The sequence below is a fragment of the Siphateles boraxobius genome, unplaced genomic scaffold (assembly GCF_051911475.1).
Source record: "Siphateles boraxobius isolate OS27281-9 unplaced genomic scaffold, OSU_SipBor_1 20, whole genome shotgun sequence".
Classification (NCBI taxonomy): Eukaryota; Metazoa; Chordata; class Actinopteri; order Cypriniformes; family Leuciscidae; genus Siphateles; species Siphateles boraxobius.
This window is the reverse complement of record NW_027508811.1, coordinates 4031658-4051196: the sequence shown is the minus strand read 5'-3', so window position 1 is coordinate 4051196 and position 19539 is coordinate 4031658. Positions and strand designations below refer to the sequence as shown.

Genomic DNA, 19539 nt, shown 5'->3' with positions numbered 1-19539 from the left:
CAAGTGCAACCTGGACCAAGGCCTGTTAGGCCACTCCCAGGGCTGAAGAGAAACGAGTGGGTCCCTGCAGCGTTGGACCTTGTTTTCGATATCTTGATCCATATTTGGCGACCAGACATAGGCCCTCGCTAAACTCTTCATGCGTGAAACCCCAGGATGGGCTATGTGGACCTCCTGTAAGACTCTGGCTCGCCCTGGCAGAGGCACCACCACTCTTGAACCCCATAAGATGCAACACTCCTGAACTGAGAGCTCATTTTTCCATTTCTCAAAAGATTTCAACTCCGCGTCCGCAACAATGGATGGCCAACCCTGTAGCACAAATCTTTTGACTTTTGACAAGACCTTGTCCCTTTCTGCCCAAGCTATGATCTGCTTCGCAATCACTGGTGAGTCACTCCATTTTTCAAGCAGGAAAACAGTTTCAGGAGGCAGATGAGTGGACACAGGGGTGTCTGGAAGTGGCAATCGGCTCAATGCATCCGCATTGGCATTCTCCTTCCCCGCTCTGTACACTATACGATATTGATAGGCAGACAATGTCAGTGCCCACCTCTGGATACAAGCTGACGCCATGGAAGGGACACTCTTATGCTCACTGAACAGGCTCATCAAAGGCTTATGGTCCGTGAAAACTGTGAAGGAACGGCCATAGAGAGATTGGTGAAAACGCTTCACAGCAAATACCACGGCCAAGCCCTCTTTGTCTAGTTGAGAATAACCCTTCTCTGCTTTTGTAAGCGTCCTTGATGCAAATGCAATGGGTTTCTCTGAGCCCTCCTCCATTATGTGTGGCAGAACGGCCCCAATGCCATATGGAGAGGCATCACACTACACTGTAAGCTCCTTCTCAGGGTCAAAATGGACTAACACACTGGCTGACTGCAGCAGATATTTGACTTTGGTGAAAGCATCCTCCTGCTCCCCTCCCCACTTCCACTGCTAATCATGATGTAACAGGCTGTACAACGGGGCCAGCACAGTTGATAGCTCTGGCAAGAACTTCCCTTTGTTTCCCCTTTCCCCAAGAAGTTACTATCCCCAGGAATGACTTAAGCTCTGGCACATTTCCTTGATGGCCCTGACCTTTTCTGCCACTGGAAAGAGGCCATGGGCTGATATTTGATGTCCCAGGTAGGTTACAGACTCTGCCTGGATTGTACACTCACATTTTTTTAGCCGCAGCCCTGCCTCCGACATCCTCTTGAGCACCTGGTCGAGGTTACTGAGAAACTCCTCTTCTGTCTTCCCTGTGACCAGAATGTCATCGAGGTATACTGCCACGTTTGGAATTCCCTGCAACAGGTTTTCCATTGTTCTTTGAAAAATGGCCGGGCTAGACGCCACCCCAAACACCAGCCTGTTATATTTAAACAGCCCTTTGTGAGTGTTGACCGTGACATATTGCTTTGACTCCTCATCCAGCAACAACTATTGATAGGAATGACTCATATCAAGCTTAGTGAAGGTTTTGCCTCCCGCCAGCATTGAGAAAAAATCTTCCACTCTTGGGATAGGGTATGTCTCCACCTTCGCTGCTTGATTGATTGTCAGCTTATAGTCTCCACAAATGCGGACTGTACCATCCTCTTTTAGCATGGGAACGATTGGGGCTGCCCAGTTAGAAAATTTAATTGGCTCAATGATACCCAGCTGCTGAAGCCTCTCAAGCTCCTTTTCCACTTTATGCTTCATTGCATGGGACAGACTGGGGTTTAAAGAAGTGAGGTGTAGCATTGGGCTCCACGCAAAGTTTCACCGTGGTGCCCCTTAGGGTACCCAGCTCATCCTTAAACACCTCTAGATACCTCCCAACCACATCCCCAGCACAAAGCCCTTTTATGAGTCGTATCTCTCCCCATTTTAACTGAATTTTAATGAGCCAATCACGCCCCAGCAGGCTCGGGCCTGTTCCCTTGACAACGAGCAAGCGAGCTTCAGCCGCCTGGCTGCCATAGGCAATGATCACTTCCATCGCACCCATTACTGGAATGATCTCTCCTGTATACATTCTCAATTTATTGGAAGACTCACACAGTGCTGGTATCTGCTCATCAGTCCATAACTTACCATAAGTCTACTCACTAATGATTGACGCAGAAGCTCCCGTGTATATCTCTATCTTAAGGTTTAGTCCATTAATTTGAATTGTTACATAAAGAGGGTCTGAATGAGTTTCACTCAAGTTAAACATTAGATAGGGACATGTCTCCTCTTGTTCAGTCTCCACTATGTGATGTGTCTTTAAGTGAGGTTTCCATCCGCTCTTTGAGTTTTTCCCTGTAGATTTGTTGCCTCTGCATTTCTTTGCCAAATGTCCCTTCTTGCCACAATTACGGCACACAGTGTCTTTGAATTTACAAACATTTGCAAAGTGAGCTCCCCCACATCTGTAACATTCCACTGATTTCACTTTAATAGCCTTAGACACATGAAACACATCATTCTGAGCACTGCCACTTGCTTTCTGAATATCCTTTACATGTAGTGCTGCCGACTCCATACCTTTCCATCGGTGTGATTTCCATTGCTTTGTAAACGAGAGTGTCGCTTCCCCCAGCAACCTGTGCTGAATCACGTCATCATTAATTCCGCACACGAGGCGATCACGCAGCATGTCCTCCAGTGCAGTACCAAACTCACAATGTTCCGACAGCTGACGCAGCTCAGCCACAAACTTTGAAATAGATTCTCCAGTCTTACGAAAATGGCTGTGGAACTTAAAACGTTGCACTATCACTGAAGGTCTAGGGCTGTGGTGGTTCTGGACCAGGTCAATTAAATCTTTGTAAGCCAACTCTCCCGGCTTTCGCGGTGTTGCCAAGTTCCTCATGAGCTTATACGTCTTTGATCTGCACACACTTAACAAGATAGAGCGTTTCTTATCTTCCTCCGTGATCTCGTTCGTGGCGAAGAAATGCTCCTGTGTTGGAACAAGTTTGTTGTAAAATATTTCATATTTTGTTTAATTTGATTACAGATTTATTTGTTATATGCCTGTAATTATTTAATGTTATTCATGGCTTTAAATCTCCTGTTCACTTTATTTATGGTTTAGATCTCCAACTAGTGGCAAGTTTGACATTTCTGGTATTCACATGAATCAGGAAGTAGCGAGTGCTCCAGGTGGGCAGCGGTAACGATGGCTCTCGTTAATCGTCACACATTCCTGTAATCTTAAACCTTGCAACAGCATCGCTTGTAAGTATTTATTGATTTGCATGGGTGTTTATAATACTTGCATATAAATGTGAACTGTTACAGTTAAAGAGAGTTATTAATAATATTCCATTAGGCTATTGCATTAGCCACATTGTGCTTGTATTCATTATTTACATTACAAAATGTCACGTTTAATTGTAAGCATATTATTGAAATATATTTGTTGTGTTTGTAGTTTCACTCCATACCCAAGACCATTAAACCTGTGGGCAAACAAATATACCGTCTTCAGAGTCGTGTGAGGGGAAAGAGAGTTTATCTGACTGTCAATATACTAAAATGATGTTGAGGACAGTACAGTGAAAAAGCGGCTGCAGGAAAGTTACAGTAGCAGTTTGTGAAGATTCAAGTAAATTAAAACAGTATTGTGTACGCAATGGAATCGACACCCTCACTCAAAACCAGATCCTATTTGTCGTGTTTATGACCGGGCAGTTCCTCTACAAATGCTGCAGCCGTTATGGCCAGAGCAAAAGCTGAAGCAGCCAAGGCACGTTTAATGTATGCAGATGAGGAGGAAAGAATAAAGGTGGAGAAAGCCAAATTGGAGGCAAAAATGGTGTTAGAGAGAGAAACTGCTGCAGCCGTAGCCGAAGCAGAGGCCTTAGAAGCAGCGGTTGACACCAGCGTCCATAGTAAACAAGTTCCTCCACTGGAAACGGCTCCTGTTGATGTTATGCAGCGTACATGTGAATACGTGGAACAGATGAATCTACATGAAGCCACAGAATCAGCATCAAAAGCAGACCCACTTCTTCCAGATGAGATCGTACAGCCACACACAGAGTTAGTAGACAGACATTCTGTTCCCGCTCCACTTTCAAGGAAGTGAGTTGCTCAGACGATGCAGAATTTTGCCACATGCAACCAAGAAAAGATTCTGCTCAACCATCACAATTCTCACCAGCCATGAATCATTCTTCTGGTAACACTCCAAGTAATAACCAGCGCAAAAAACACATGGTTTCAACCAAAGCAGCACACACCGCCTTTCGCAATGGCAAGTCCAACATCTCAACCTTCCCAACAAGACAAGACAGACATTTCGGACTTTGTCAGATATTTTGCTCGGTGTGAACTTGTTAACACTGGTTTAATACAGTTCACTGACCAACCAGAACGCTTCAGAGCCTGGCAACGGTCCTTTCATAATGCTGTAAGTGGTTTGAACTTGACACCTAGTAAAGAAATTGACTTGTTAGTCAAATGGTTGGGAAAAGAGTCAGCTGAACACGCTAAATGCATGAGGTCAGTACACATTAATCAGCCATTGAAGGGTCTTGACATGATATGGACTAGACTTGAAGAGTATTATGGTGCTCCAGAGGTTATCGAAAGGGCACTTTTCAAGCATGTTGAAACTTTTCCGAGAATTTCAAGCAGAAATTACTCAAAGCTTCATGAATTGAGCGATCTTCTTATGGAAATAGAGTCAGCTAAAGCTGATGGATATCTTCCAGGCCAGCCATACCTGGACACAGCTAGGGGCATCAATCCCATAGTTCAGAAGCTGCCATTTAATCTACAAAGAAAAGTAGTTGTCACATGGATCTGGTTACAAAGAAAGGAATGGTGTTTCATTTTCTCCCTTCAAGCTCTTGGTTGATTTTTTAAGTCAGCAAGCTAGAATAAGGAATGATCCAGGGTTCAACTTTGCTACTCAGACATATTCACTTTATAAAGCTGACAAGGCTGGTTGGAAGCCAAGCAAATCAAGAGAAGTCTCAGTTAACAAGATGAATGTGTTTTCCTTTGTTCATTTTGAAACAGATGAAGAGGAACGGACAACTGAGGATGATGAGAGACTTTGCCCCATTCACAAAATATCTCACTTACTAAGGAAATGCTGTTCCTTCCGCGAGAAGCCTTTAAAGGAATGTTTTGCTTTTTTGAAAGAGAAAAAAATCTGTTTCAAGTGTTGCTTAGCCACAACGCACACAGCTAAGTACTGCAGATTTGTGACCAAATGTTCAGAGTGTAGAAGTGAGAAACACATTTCTGCACTACACCCAGGCCCAGCTCAGTCCGCACAAGAGTAACCTCCTCATTACAGCATGGTGGGGAGGGAGTTTCCACGGTACCAACGGAAGTGGAAGCTCATTGCACTGAGGTTTGCAGAGATGATCTTAGTAATAAGTCATGTTCAAAAATCAGCTTGGTGAAGGTCTATCCTAAATGCCAGCATGAGAAAGCAATGAAAGTCTATATGATTCTTGATGAGCAGAGCAATAAGTCATTAGCTCGTTCTGAATTCTTTGATGCCTTCAAAGAAAATGGCCCAGCTTCTCCGTATAACCTTAGAACTTGTTCTGGAGTGACAGAGACCGTCGGTCGAAAAGCATCTGGCTACCAAATCGAGTCTGTAGATGGAAAGGTAGTCCTCTCCCTACCAAGTTTGCTAGAGTGTAAAACATACCGGACAATAGGGTAGAGATTCCCACACCCAGTGCTGCTCTCTATCACTCTCACTTGAAGCCTACAGCTCCATTGATACCAGAGTTAGACCCAGATGCCCCTATCATGATTCTTCTGGGTCGTGATATTATCAGAGTCCATAAGGTTCGCAGACAGATAAATGGTCCTCATGATGCTCCTTATGCACAAAAGCTTGACCTAGGATGGGTGATAGTTGGCAATGTATGTCTGAACGGCATTCACAAGTCTAGGACTGTGAGTACATTCTTCACTAACACAAAAGAACAGCGCCCATCCATCTTTGATCCCTGTCCAATTTTCTTTTCATGTGAAAGAGAGAAACAGTGATGAGTGGAGAAATTACAATGGAATGTGTTATGTGTATCAACTTGTTTACAATCACAAAGGTAATCAGTTTGGTCAAGAAGTGTTTAAGGTTACCTGTGATGACAACAAAGTGGCCCCATCTATCAATGACCTGTCATTCCCTCACATCATGGAACAAGAGCTGGAGAAAGATAAAAATAACAGCTGGGTAGCACCACTGCCTTTCAAAGCTCAGAGGTCCAGACCTGCTTACAACAGATGTCAAGCGATGAAAAGGTTGTCCACTTTGAGACGTAATCTAGAGAGAAATCCAGAGATGAAACAGCAGTTCTTTACTTTTATGGGCAATGTTTTTAGTAAAAACCATGCTGAAGAAGCTCCCCCTCTCATGGAAGAAGAAGAGTGCTGGTACTTGCCTTTCTTTGGTGTATATCACCCTAAAACACCCGGAAAAATAAGAATTGTCTTTGATTCCAGTGCCCGTTATAAGGATATCTCGCTGAATGATGTTATTTTAACTGGGCCAGACCAGAACAACACTCTTCTTGGGGTGCTCATACGATTTCAACAGGAAGCTGTGGCAATAACAGCTGACATTAAACAAATGTTTTACCGTCTCTTAGTGAGAGAAGATGACCACAATTTCTTAAGGTTCCTGTGGTTCTGTAATAATGACCCATCTGAAGACATCATTGAGTACCGCATGCAGGTACATGTTTTTGGCAACAGTCCATCTCCTGCTGTAGCCATCTATTGTCTCCGGCAGTCTATAAAAGGTGGTGACCCTGAGGTCAAGAACTTTGTGAAACGTGACTTTTATGTTGATGATGGTTTGAAGTCCCTTCCTACAGTTAAGGTGACAGTGGACCTCCGCAAAAAACACACAGAGGACTCTTTCTGGTTCCAACTTATGGCTTCACAAGATAGCTTCAAACAGCAAAGAGGTCCTAAGAGGTCCTCTTGGCTTTGTTGGTCCAGTTACAATCCAGGGTAAATCAATCATGAGAGAACTTAATAACCAGAATGATGACTGTGACTCCCTTCTTACCAAAGAAATGGAGGAAAAATGGGACATGTGGCGACTTTCACTTAAGGATTTAAGTAAGCTCCACATTCCAAGATGCTACACAAACATATCACCTTCTACAGCCACACGAAAGGGAGATGTTTGTCTTCTCTGATGCATCAACAAAAGCAATAGATGCAGTGGCCTACCTTAGATTGATGGATTCATGTGGAAGTAACCAAGTTGGCTTCATCGTGGGTAAAGCAAAACTCAGCCCGAAGCAAACGGTTCCCCGTCTTGAGTTGTGTGCTGCGGTTCTGGCAGTAGAACTGGCAGAGTTCATCACATCAGAAATTGACATACCCTTGGATGACACTATTTACTTTACAGATAGTAAGGTTGTGCTAGGCTACATATATAATGAGACCCGACGCTTCTATGTATCTGTTAGCAATTGAGTCCTACGGATTCGCAAGTCTTCACATCCAAATAAGTGGAAGTATGTGTGCACAGATGAGAACACAGCAGACATTGCAACAAGGTCTGTCACTGCTGCTCATCTCCAAAACACCAAGTGGCTGCAGGGACCAGATTTTCTGATAAACAACGCTCAGACTCTACCTGAAGAGAACACATATGAGCTTGTGAATCCTCTTTCAGATGCAGAGGTACATCCTCAAGTCTCCACATTGAAGACCATAATGATGAGTAAGTGTGTTGGAGCACAACGCTTCTCCGATTTTTCACTTGGAAGTCCATCACTCATGCCATTGCACGTCTTCTCCATATATCTCGTCAGTTCCATAAAGATTCTAAACTAGAAACATCAAGTTGCAATAGCTGGCATTACTATTCCAGTGCCCCAACAGTTGAAGGACTCTTATGTGCTGAAAAAAGAATCATCAAAGCAGTCCAACAGGAGACATATTACGAAGAGTATAAGAGCTTGGAAACTGGGGATAAGCTTTCCAGAAAAAGTCCACTTAAAGCCTTAGACCCGTTCATAGATGCAGACGGCCTGCTAAGAGTAGGAGGGCGATTGACAGAAGCGTTAATGGAGCTTGACGTAAAAAAGCCCCTTATCATCCCTGGGAAACAGTTTTAGTCAAACATCATCATGAGAATGTGCAACACCAGGGACGACATTACACAGAGGGTGCAGTGCGTGCTGCTGGCTATTGGGTTGTTGGTGGTAAGAGATGTGTTTGCAGTGTTATACATGAATGTGTCACATGCAGAAGACTTAGAAGAGAACCACTGACTCAAAAAATGGCTGACCTTCCAGCAGATCGTGTATCCACTGACCCTCCATTTACGAATGTGGGACTAGATGTTTTCGGCCCATGGAGTGTGGCGGCACGACATACCAGAGGCGGTCATGCGCAAAGCAAAAGGTGGGCAGTAATATTCACCTGCATGAGTGTGAGAGCTGTGCACATTGAGCTTATTGATTCTTTAGATACATCTAGCTTCATTAATGCCCTGCGGCGTTGTCTTGCTATTAGAGGGCCTGTGAAGCTCATCCGTTCGGACAGAGGAACAAATTGCGTAGGTGCTTGTAAGGAGCTTAACATTTCCTCTAATGTTGACAATACCTCTGTTTCAAAATTTGTCGTTGACCAGGGCTGTATTTGGCAGTTTAACCCACCTCATGCATCTCATATGGGTGGGTCCTGGGAGAGGATGATTGGACTTGCTAGAAGGATACTAGATGCAATGTTCCTACAGGTGGGACCTTCAGCATTAACACATGAGACACTCTCCACTCTAATGGCAGAAGTTGCTGCTATAATCAATGCTCGACCTCTTGTACCAGTGTCGACCAACCCAGATGACCCATTCATACTTACACCCGATGCACTCCTAACTCAAAAGGTTACAGTTGCTCCTGCCCCAGCAGGTGACTGGATCAAAGACCTTCATAACCGGCAATGGCGCCAGGTACAATACTTGGCTCAAACTTTCTGGGATAAATGGAAAAAACAGTACCTAACTCTTTTGCAACCAAAAAGAAAGTGGTCAATTAGTAAGTCTGACATTGAGCTAGGAAGCATTGTGCTCTTGAAGGATGAACAGCAAAAAAGGAATGATTGGCCAATGGAACTTGTTACTCAAGTTTTTCCAAGCAAAGACAACAAAGTCCGCACGGTGGAACTCAAGGTCTTTAAAAAGGAAGGCCCAAAGGTCTACATACGGCCTATCACTAAGACAGTTCTTCTCCTTACTCCAGAGAAACTTGATTAGATCAATCTAAATTACTTGTGAGTAGTGCCCTGTTGTCCACGCCAGACAGAGAGTGTGTTGGAACAAGTTTGTTATAAAATATTTCATATTTTGTTTAATTTGATAACAGATTTATTTGTTATATGCCTGTAATTATTTAATGTTATTCATGGCTTTAAATCTCCTGTTCACTTTATTTATGGTTTAGAGCTCCACCTAGTGGCAAGTTTGACATTTCTGTAATTCTGCTAATTCTGGTATTCACGTGAATCAGGAAGTAGTGAGTGCTCCATGCAGGCAGCGGTAACGATGGCTCTCGTTAATCGTCACACATTTCTGTAATCTTAAACCTTGCAACAGCATCGCTTGTAAGTATTTATTGATTTGCATTGATTTTTATAATACTTGCATATAAATGTGAACTGTTAGAGTTAAAGAGAGTTATTAATAATTTTCCATTAGGCTATTGCATTAGCCATATTGTGCTTGTATTCATTATTTACATTACAAAATGTCACGTTTAATTGTAAGCATATTATTGAAATATATTTGTTGTGTTTGTAGTTTCACTCCATGCCCAAGACCATTAAACCTGTGGGCAAACAAGCATACTGTCTTCAGAGTGGTGTGAGGGAAGAGAGGTTATCTGACTGTCAATATACTAAACTGATGTTGAGGACAGTACATCTCCAGACGCTCTGTATACTCGAGCCAGTCACCATTTTCTTCCACAAATTCCCCCACTGTCCCGAACATCGCCATTTTGTCAATATAATCCGTTCAAGCAGGGCTTCCTCACTCGTGCCAACCCCTACGATTCATTAGCAGAAGTGTGTCGTTTATCATCGTCGCCAAATATGTAATAAATGGAGGCCAGATGTGCTTAAAAGAACTGTATAACTTTACTCTGTCATTCTCGTTGGCCTACTTGCATGCGACAGTATACAGTCACTTCTCACTTCCCGCAAAACACAAAGACTCTCTTAAAGTGAAAGCATAAGATAAACTAGAACCTTCCTTAAAGGTACCATAATCCATTATCATAACAATATTTATCAAACTAAATATCAAATGAAATTTTCTTTTAAAGAAATTGCTTTTTAAGGACTACAACAAATGGCTGGTAGGGACTACACAACATTCCTCCCAGGTTAGTGACATCACAAACTCACGAATTACATAAACCCCACCCCGGAAATACGATTTATAGATTATCATGACAGAATATGCTAATCAATGACTATAAGATAACTACACATAAGCTACATAAATTCACCAACTAACCATTCAGAAAAGTTGTCTACATGTTGTCACTTCTTCTTGAGTATCTCCATCTTTCTGACTCCAGTTTGAACATAAAAGGCTAAAAGTTTTTTACATTTTCAGTGCATGTCTGTGTGAGGTAATCGAAGCTGCTAAGGACACAAGCTGTTGTAGCTCTGCCCTCTGTGCCGGGAGCAGCAGCTAATTTGCATTTAAAGGTAATGAAACAAAAACGGTGCGTTTTTGCTCACCCTAAAAAGTGACAAATTGACATGCTATATAAAAATATCTGTGGGGTATTTTGAGCTAAAACTTCACATGGACATCAGAGATTTATTTTACATCTTTTGAAAGGGGCATTATACCACCCCTTTAAATCTGTGAATAAACAGGAGGTTTCAAGGTTTTTAAAAATGTTGTTTATTTTGAATGTTTTTTTTAATTTATAATGTAAAATAATAAAAGTTAAGCATTCTGTAATATGCATTCTGTAATAAAAAAAGTCACTAATGAAATACGCAAATACAAAAAAACGTTTGGTACATTTAAATGCAAGCTCCTGCTGTCACAGTGTTGGGTTTGTGTTCCCCTGATGTCCACTAGATGTCCTCCTTTCCCACGGTGTCCTTCACTTATGAACTACATTTCCCACGATCCTTTGTCTCATCATTGCACTCAGCTGTTTCTTATCACTGATCATTGCACTCAGCCAATTCCCCATTATCATTGTCGATTCCCTGTGTATATAACCCTGTCTGTTTCAGTATGTGTCACGGAGTCCTTGTATTATGTCCCCACACTTCCGTTATTTGTATCAGACTGGTTCTCGTTTGTATTTTATGTTTTGGATTGCCTTATTGGACTTTTGACCCCTGCCTGGATGACTAAGAGTTTGGATTGCCCTTTTATATTAAATTACTGCTTTTGGATTTTCTGCCTCCAGTGTGTGTTCCGTGACAGAAGGACTCCGTCACACAAGATCCAGCGGTATGTTTCTCAATATCTCTTCCCCAGCCACCGAGCGGGAGAGAATGGAGTTTTTTAAGGGGACCCGATTAGTTAAGTTTCGTGGAACCCGTGGAGGTCGCAGTGGAGGAGGTGGTCGAGAGCCTGTTCACGTCCCGTCTGCCCAGTCAGAGAATCTTCACGTTCCGTCTGCCCAGCGAGAGACTGTTCACGTTCCGTCTGCCCAGCGAGAGACTGTTCACGTCACGTCTGCCCAGCGAGAGACTGTTCACGTCACGTCTGCCCAGCGAGAGACTGTTCACGTCACGTCTGCCCAGCGAGAGACTGTTCACGTCACGTCTGCCCAGCGAGAGACTGTTCACGTCACGTCTGCCCAGCGAGAGACTGTTCACGTCACGTCTGCCCAGCGAGAGACTGTTCACGTCACGTCTGCCCAGCGAGAGACTGTTCACGTCACGTCTGCCCAGCGAGAGACTGTTCACGTTCCGTCCGCCTTCCTGGGCCGGGACTATCTGGAGCGTCTGGCTCGGATCCTGGACATGCCCGTGTCTGCTGTTCCAGAGCCGGAACCAGTGTCTGCTGTTCCAGAGCCGGAGCCGGAGGCAGAGCCAATGGCCGTTCCAGAGCCGGAGGCAGAGCCAGTGCCCATTCCAGAGCCGGAGGCAGAGCCATTGCCGGTTCCAGAGCCGGAGGCAGAGCCATTGCCGGTTCCAGAGCCGGAGGCAGAGCCAATGCCTGTTCCAGAGCCGGAGGCAGAGCCAGTATCCGTTCCAGCGCCGGAGGCAGAGCCAGTGCCATCTGCCTTCTTGGATCTGGACTATCTGGAGCGTCTGGTTCGGATCCTGGACATGCCCATGTCTGCTGTTCCAGAGCCGGAGCTAGTGTCTGCTGTTCCAGAGCTGGAGGCAGAGCCATTGCCCGTTCCAGAGCCGGAGGCTGAGCCAATGCCTGTTCCAGAGCCGGAGGCTGAGCCAATGCCTGTTCCAGAGCCTGTGTCTGTTCCAGAGCCAGTGTCTGTTCCAGAGCCAGTGTCTGTTCCAGAGCCCGTGTCTGTTCCAGAGCCCGTGTCTGTTCCAGAGCCCGTGTCTGTTCCAGAGCCCGTGTCTGTTCCAGAGCCCGTGTCTGTTCCAGAGCCAGTGTCTGTTCCAGAGCCAGTGCCTGTTCCAGAGCCAGTGCCTGTTCCAGAGCCAGTGCCTGTTCCAGAGCCAGTGCCTGTTCCAGAGCCAGTGCCTGTTCCAGAGCCAGTGCCTGTTCCAGAGCCAGTGCCTGTTCCAGAGCCAGTGCCTGTTCCAGAGCCAGTGCCTGTTCCAGAGCCAGTGCCTGTTCCAGAGCCAGTGCCTGTTCCAGAGCCAGTGCCTGTTCCAGAGCCAGTGCCTGTTCCAGAGCCAGTGCCTGTTCCAGAGCCAGTGCCTGTTTCTGTGTGTGTGTCTGTTTTTGTGACTATTACAGTTCTTGTGGCTGTTCCTGAGCCGGTGTCTGCTGTTCCTGAGCCGGTGTCTGCTGTTCCTGAGCCGGTGTCTGCTGTTCCTGAGCCGGTGTCTGCTGTTCCTGAGCCGGTGTCTGCTGTTCCTGAGCCGGTGTCTGCTGTTCCTGAGCCGGTGTCTGCTGTTCCTGAGCCGGTGTCTGCTGTTCCTGAGCCGGTGTCTGCTGTTCCTGAGCCGGTGTCTGCTGTTCCTGAGCCGGTGTCTGCTGTTCCTGAGCCGGTGTCTGCTGTTCCTGAGCCGGTGTCTGCTGTTCCTGAGCCGGTGTCTGCTGTTCCTGAGCCGGTGTCTGCTGTTCCTGAGCCGGTGTCTGCTGTTCCTGAGCCGGTGTCTGCTGTTCCTGAGCCGGTGTCTGCTGTTCCTGAGCCGGTGTCTGCTGTTCCTGAGCCGGTGTCTGCTGTTCCTGAGCCGGTGTCTGCTGTTCCTGAGCCGGTGTCTGCTGTTCCTGAGCCGGTGTCTGCTGTTCCTGAGCCGGTGTCTGCTGTTCCTGAGCCGGTGTCTGCTGTTCCTGAGCCGGTGTCTGCTGTTCCTGAGCCGGTGTCTGCTGTTCCTGAGCCGGTGTCTGCTGTTCCTGAGCCGGTGTCTGCTGTTCCTGAGCCGGTGTCTGCTGTTCCTGAGCCGGTGTCTGCTGTTCCTGAGCCGGTGTCTGCTGTTCCTGAGCCGGTGTCTGCTCCGCCCTGGCCGCCCGAGGGGTCTTCGCCGCCCTGGCCGCCCGAGGGGTCTTCGCCGCCCTGGCCGCCCGAGGGGTCTTCGCCGCCCTGGCCGCCCGAGGGGTCTTCGCCGCCCTGGCCGCCCGAGGGGTCTTCGCCGCCCTGGCCGCCCGAGGGGTCTTCGCCGCCCTGGCCGCCCGAGGGGCCGCCCTGGCCGCCCGAGGGGTCTTCGCCGCCCTGGCCGCCCGAGGGGTCTTCGCCGCCCTGGCCGCCCGAGGGGTCTTCGCCGCCCTGGCCGCCCGAGGGGTCTTCGCCGCCCTGGCCGCCCGAGGGGTCTTCGCCGCCCTGGCCGCCCGAGGGGTCTTCGCCGCCCTGGCCGCCCGAGGGGCCGCCCTGGCCGCCCGAGGGGTCTTCGCCGCCCTGGCCGCCCGAGGGGTCTTTGCCGCCCTGGCCGCCCGAGGGGTCTTTGCCGCCCTGGCCGCCCGAGAGGTCTTTGCCGCCCTGGCCGCCCGAGGGGTCTTTGCCGCCCTGGCCGCCCGAGAGGTCTTCTTCGCCCTGGCCGCCCGATGGACTTTACGTCTCGCCCTGGCCGCCCGATGGACTTTGCGTCTCGCCCTGGCCTCCCGATGAACTGTGCGTTTCACCCTGGCATCCCGATAGACTTTGTGTTTACCCCTGGATGCCCGATAGATTTTTTGTTTTGCCCCGGTCCCCGGTTAAACCCTCACTCCTTGTTCCTGTCTCCCTTCATGGACCTGGCCCACCTTCCCTCCCCCTGATCCTCCACCGTTCCACCTCCCTCCTGAACCTCTTGTATTATATTGTGTTGTGTTTTCTGTGTTTCTTGTTGTTGTCATGGAGCGTCTGGTAGCCGCTCCGTAGAGGGGGGGTTATGTCACAGTGTTGGGTTTGTGTTCCCCTGATGTCCACTAGATGTCCTCCTTTCCCACGGTGTCCTTCACTTATGAACTACATTTCCCACGATCCTTTGTCTCATCATTGCACTCAGCTGTTTCTTATCACTGATCATTGCACTCAGCCAATTCCCCATTATCATTGTCGATTCCCTGTGTATATAACCCTGTCTGTTTCAGTATGTGTCACGGAGTCCTTGTATTATGTCCCCACACTTCCGTTATTTGTATCAGACTGGTTCTCGTTTGTATTTTATGTTTTGGATTGCCTTATTGGACTTTTGACCCCTGCCTGGATGACTAAGAGTTTGGATTGCCCTTTTATATTAAATTACTGCTTTTGGATTTTCTGCCTCCAGTGTGTGTTCCGTGACACCTGCAGCTTGAGTGCTGCTGCCATTAAAGCTAAAGGGCAACAGTACCAGACACTGAGACATTCATGTTAATTTTTCACTTTAACTTTCCACTCAATTTATTATGCTGATATAAGTTCTAATGAAAAATCTGTTCCATTGGTGGTCTCATGCTTTTGGACCTCCCTCCATATTTACATGGAATTTTTATCATGATAAATGGATGTCATTTTTTGGATAAATGTGTGCTTGTACACTTTGTTCTGGAAAAACGTATTTCACCTTGTGTTGCGCCAAGTATCATATTAGCAGCATGTGTTGGATTTACTCCTGTGAGTCATTGCTCATCTTGAAGTTTGTTCATGGCCACTGAACTCCACTGAACAGATCCGTTTTCTTTCCTTATTACAAACATCTTTTCACGGCCGGTTCTGTAGAGTGGAAAGCAAAGCGAAGCAAAGTGATGCACAGTTTCACCCCACTGGGGTAGAGAAACACAGGCAGCCTTTGCAATGCTCACTTGAAAAGTCAAACAAATAAACTTGAGTAATCTAAATAAGCTACTGTTAGATGCCTTTGATGCTTTCATAAATGTAATATAATATATCATATAATATATCATATAATTGTAGCATTATTATTAAGCAGCGCAACTGCTTTCAACATTGACAATAATACGAAATGTTTCTTGGGCACCAAATCAGCATATTAGAAGAATTTTTAGAAGGATTTTGTTACACTAGCTATGTTTTCATCCACCTATTTTTATGGCCATTTTGGGATATTGCATAAAAAAAACGCTGTATGGAAATGCCAAGATGCACATAAGTTCTAAAAACGTGCATAAAAAATGTATGCGCTCAATTGAGGTGGATATTTTTTTTTTATCTGATAAGAAGACTGCAGGCATTCAAACTTTGGAAAAATACTATTTATGGTAGTCAGACAGGTATGTTCTATACAATTGACTTGATAGCAAACAAGATACATTTCTAGTTTCAATATTATTTGTTCTTCAGATATGGTTTTTTAAATGAAAAAAAGTATCAGCTGTGTGCAAAGTTTGATTTTCGACCACTGAAAATGTGTACAACTTACCAATTTACTGATGAAGCCACATTGAGAACTCCATATTTCTGGGATTGAACCATCGAGGGCCTTTAAAATGAAGATATTAAAAGGAAAGTTTGTTAAGAACCAGAATCTAGCAGGATATTGAGATACCTTTAATACTTCTTGAGCAGGCCAGGCATGCAAACTTGAGGCAAAGTTTCTCACATTTTTGAACTGTCACCATTGCCATATACTGTAATGCAACAACGATGGCTAAAGTCAATAGATTTTATTAATAGACCTACCAATCTCTGTGCAAAAATAAAATGTTGATGCTGCTGTCTTTCTAAAGGATTTTTCACACCCCCCGTAATTTGGCTCCAAATCTGTGAAAACTGTAATTTTGACCAACCTCTACAAAACAATGCATTACTCAGTAAATATGCATCCATGACTTTTAATATTCTGGCTTTAATCATTAATCATGTTTGTCTTTCTACAGAAAAAAATATGAACCAAAATCAAAAATTTGAGCTGGGGATGATTTGACACGTTATGACCCATTAACTAATTATATATATTTTTAAAGGACCTTTTATGCTTTTTTACATTTTCAACATTCTTTATTGTATAATGTTGCTGTTCGAGAATGAAAGGGGTCTGCAAAGTTACAATGCACAAAATCACTCCAAAGTTATTCTCTATATCACTATATTGCTGAACTCCCTGAAATGCCTTGTTTGTAGTTTTGTATTTTTTTTCTGGGAATGATCACATCACAATATTCCTCATTTAAAAAATTCCCGTCCAAGGCATACACAACAAAAAAAAAGAGGGTGAGACCTGGTTGAGTTGCATTAGTAGTAGGCCTATGTTGAAAATTTTGGTTATGGTAAGGGACGTGACATTTCTGAAACACACTCACGAGTGGTTTACCAATCACAACACACTGGTCCAGCTGTCCAATCAGATCACACTGCACTTTTCAGAAGTAGGGGCTTTATAGAGACAGGAACTAAACAGGGGTGCATTTCCTGTACAACAACATAACTAGCTGCTTAACTACTGTACCATATCAAATACGTATCATTGAAGAAATCAACTAGTCACGACTGTTTCCCATAACCGCACTATCGCAAATTTGTCGTTCAACCACGTTGGTTAATTATGTCACGCAGGTGGTGGAGTGATAACTTCTTTTAATGTATCTGTTTGAGATCATAATAATGCTAGATTTTTTGCTATAAACTGTGGACATTGCATCTGAGGGCTAATTCTCTTTTTTCTCAGTTATTTTGCTTAATTTCCAGTTTCAATCATAGGCTCGTTTTTACATACTTAGAGCACTTATTTACACGCGCACTCTTCAAAAATGACGCTTTAAATCTTTGACAAACTAAAATACGTACATGACATATGTATATTATAAATGAAAGATATAGATTGTACTGAATGTCAGCTTGCTTATTTGGCTCAAGATACAAATTTATTGAGTCCACGTCATACAAACAAGAAACTATGCTTCTAACCACAGGTCAAGAGCTGTCATTCCAACCACACATCTTTGCAATGCAGTTTAAATGTTTATTTGAACTATTGTTTCGGGAAACAGTAACTCGTTGAACTATGCTGATAACGACTGAACTTGCGACCATAGTTGCCTAACAATGCTTTTGGGAAACTCACCCCTGATCGGTACTAACAGACTTGGGAAGAGAGTTTCTGCAATAATGTAAAATATGTGAAAAATAATGTGTTTTGAACATTCAAACATGAAAACATTCTTGGAGACCTCAAAAACTAAATCGAGGCTTTGTACAAGGGCATTATTTGGCCTATATGGCATTATAAAGTAATAATAATACTTATTATTTTAAAAATATATATTACTAATTCTAGTTATACAAATATTTAAATGTATTTAACCTGTTCCATTAGAAAATAAATTTAGGGAGTAACTTTGTATTTGTCGTAATTGAACGGATTGTGGAATTCCGGATGAAAAGTGAAGAGGGATTAATGATGTCAACCAGCAAGGAAAGTTGTTTCAATCATGCACAAAAAGACCAAAAAAGTGTATTAAGTAAATATGGACAATATTTATTTTATTTAGAACGATTTATAAACCTATATTGTTATCGTTATATTTATCAGCCTTGGTGTGAACTGGCCTATAGGGAGTAAGGGAATTAGATTAGTAAGGGAATTACGATAACCTTTCTTTTCCTCTGTTTGTCCTCCTAACTCCTGTCCTTTCTCTGACTCCCACAGATACTGAAAAAGATCAGCATGTATATTCAGGAGCAAAATGAGAAGGTCTATGCACCCAGAGGTTTGCTCCTCACAGACCCCATCGAGAGAGGTATGAGAGTGGTATCCTTTATAAACAGTCCGGGATGGTTTTCAGTCTTAAGTTATGCTTTTTTGAATTGTTGGCACTGCCACAAACAGCTGAGTATGATCTAGTTGTGAACTTTGATGACTTATTCTGTTTGTTTGCTGATTAGTACTTTGTTATTTTAGCTGTCACTTCAAGCTAAGATACTTTCTCATGACCTTGTTTTCCTTTCACTTCTGATATTCAAAAAACAAACAAAAAAAAACAGCAAGATGGTTTATATTTGCTTTGGCACAGCATGATGTCAATCAACGCTGTTGTGATTGTGTGCCTTCTATTCATTCCAAAGTGGGAAGTCACATATTCATAAGAGTTACATGCTATACAAAGAATATAAATTCACCTTCAGCCGTTCAGCAGAGGTGACACTTTGATATGTTGATATAAAGCAGAGAGGAAAATCTTCCTTATTTTGTAGCTGTTTCTTTCCATTTTCGAACAACCATGATTGTAGCTAGGAAACTGTGTGAGACCAAAAACCTGCCTGAGGCCAGACCTGATTGGAAACACTTTGTCTGTGTGATTAAAGAATAAGGAAAGTTTGTCAAGACAAACAACTCAAAGTGTTTGACAGCTGGAGTTTGAAGTCATTCATATTTCAAGCCAAACTGAACATCCGTCGGCGGGATTTATTGGGATAACATTTCAAAACGATATAAACAAAAAGGAAATTCATATTATCAAAAAGGGAACAATCTAGTTTTGTTGCATCACAACAAACTGATTGCAACCAGTTAGGCCGCTGTACCTGTGCTGTATCGTTCAGTTTTGTTCCGACAAACGGGGCACTACATTTTCTTTTGCTCAATATGTTCAACGTTAATAAAAGGTATCCAATCAAAAAGTTCTCCACGCATTATCCTGCAGTTAATGAGAAAAGTGTAATTTATTGGCGCACTATATTGACTGCGTATTGAGACATATAAAACTGTTTAGCTAGATCTTCAACCAATCAGCATCGAAAATGTAAGTAGGTCCGAGCCAAAATCAAGCCAATATCACTACGCACATGTAAACATGGAGGACGACCTACAGTAAGCAGCGTATCTTCATCTGATAGCGGCGATCAAGCTCGATTAACACTCGTAAAGTGTATTCTTCATGTCAGAAAAGATGGTGGGAAAGGTCCGCAGCCCTTTACTGAAGTCCGATGGGGAAAAAATCAAGCAATGTACGAAGGAATGGCTCAAAACGTCGTCCTGTGCATCTTGAACCGAGCCCTTCACAAACTTCCATTCAAGATGTTGAGAGAAAACGCATTTTTGAAT

At 44.2% G+C, this 19539-nt stretch overlaps 2 protein-coding genes across 4 annotated transcripts in view; one reads left to right on the top strand and one right to left on the bottom strand.

Moving 5' to 3' along the window:
- Positions 1-19539, top strand: part of golga7bb (golgin A7 family, member Bb) — a 79373-nt gene that overhangs the window by 39427 nt on the left and 20407 nt on the right. For all 3 annotated transcript variants that reach the window (XM_077236415.1, XM_077236414.1, XM_077236413.1), the window contains one exon: positions 18145-18246. In XM_077236415.1, the coding sequence (XP_077092530.1) occupies positions 18145-18246 (102 nt within the window). The remainder of the gene's footprint in view (positions 1-18144; positions 18247-19539) is intronic.
- The window catches only part of crtac1b (cartilage acidic protein 1b), a 112097-nt gene continuing 108452 nt past the window's right edge, over positions 15895-19539 (bottom strand). The window contains exon 15 of the mRNA XM_077236410.1: positions 15895-15978. Coding sequence (XP_077092525.1) covers positions 15923-15978 — 56 coding nt within the window. The 3' untranslated portion in view covers positions 15895-15922. The remainder of the gene's footprint in view (positions 15979-19539) is intronic.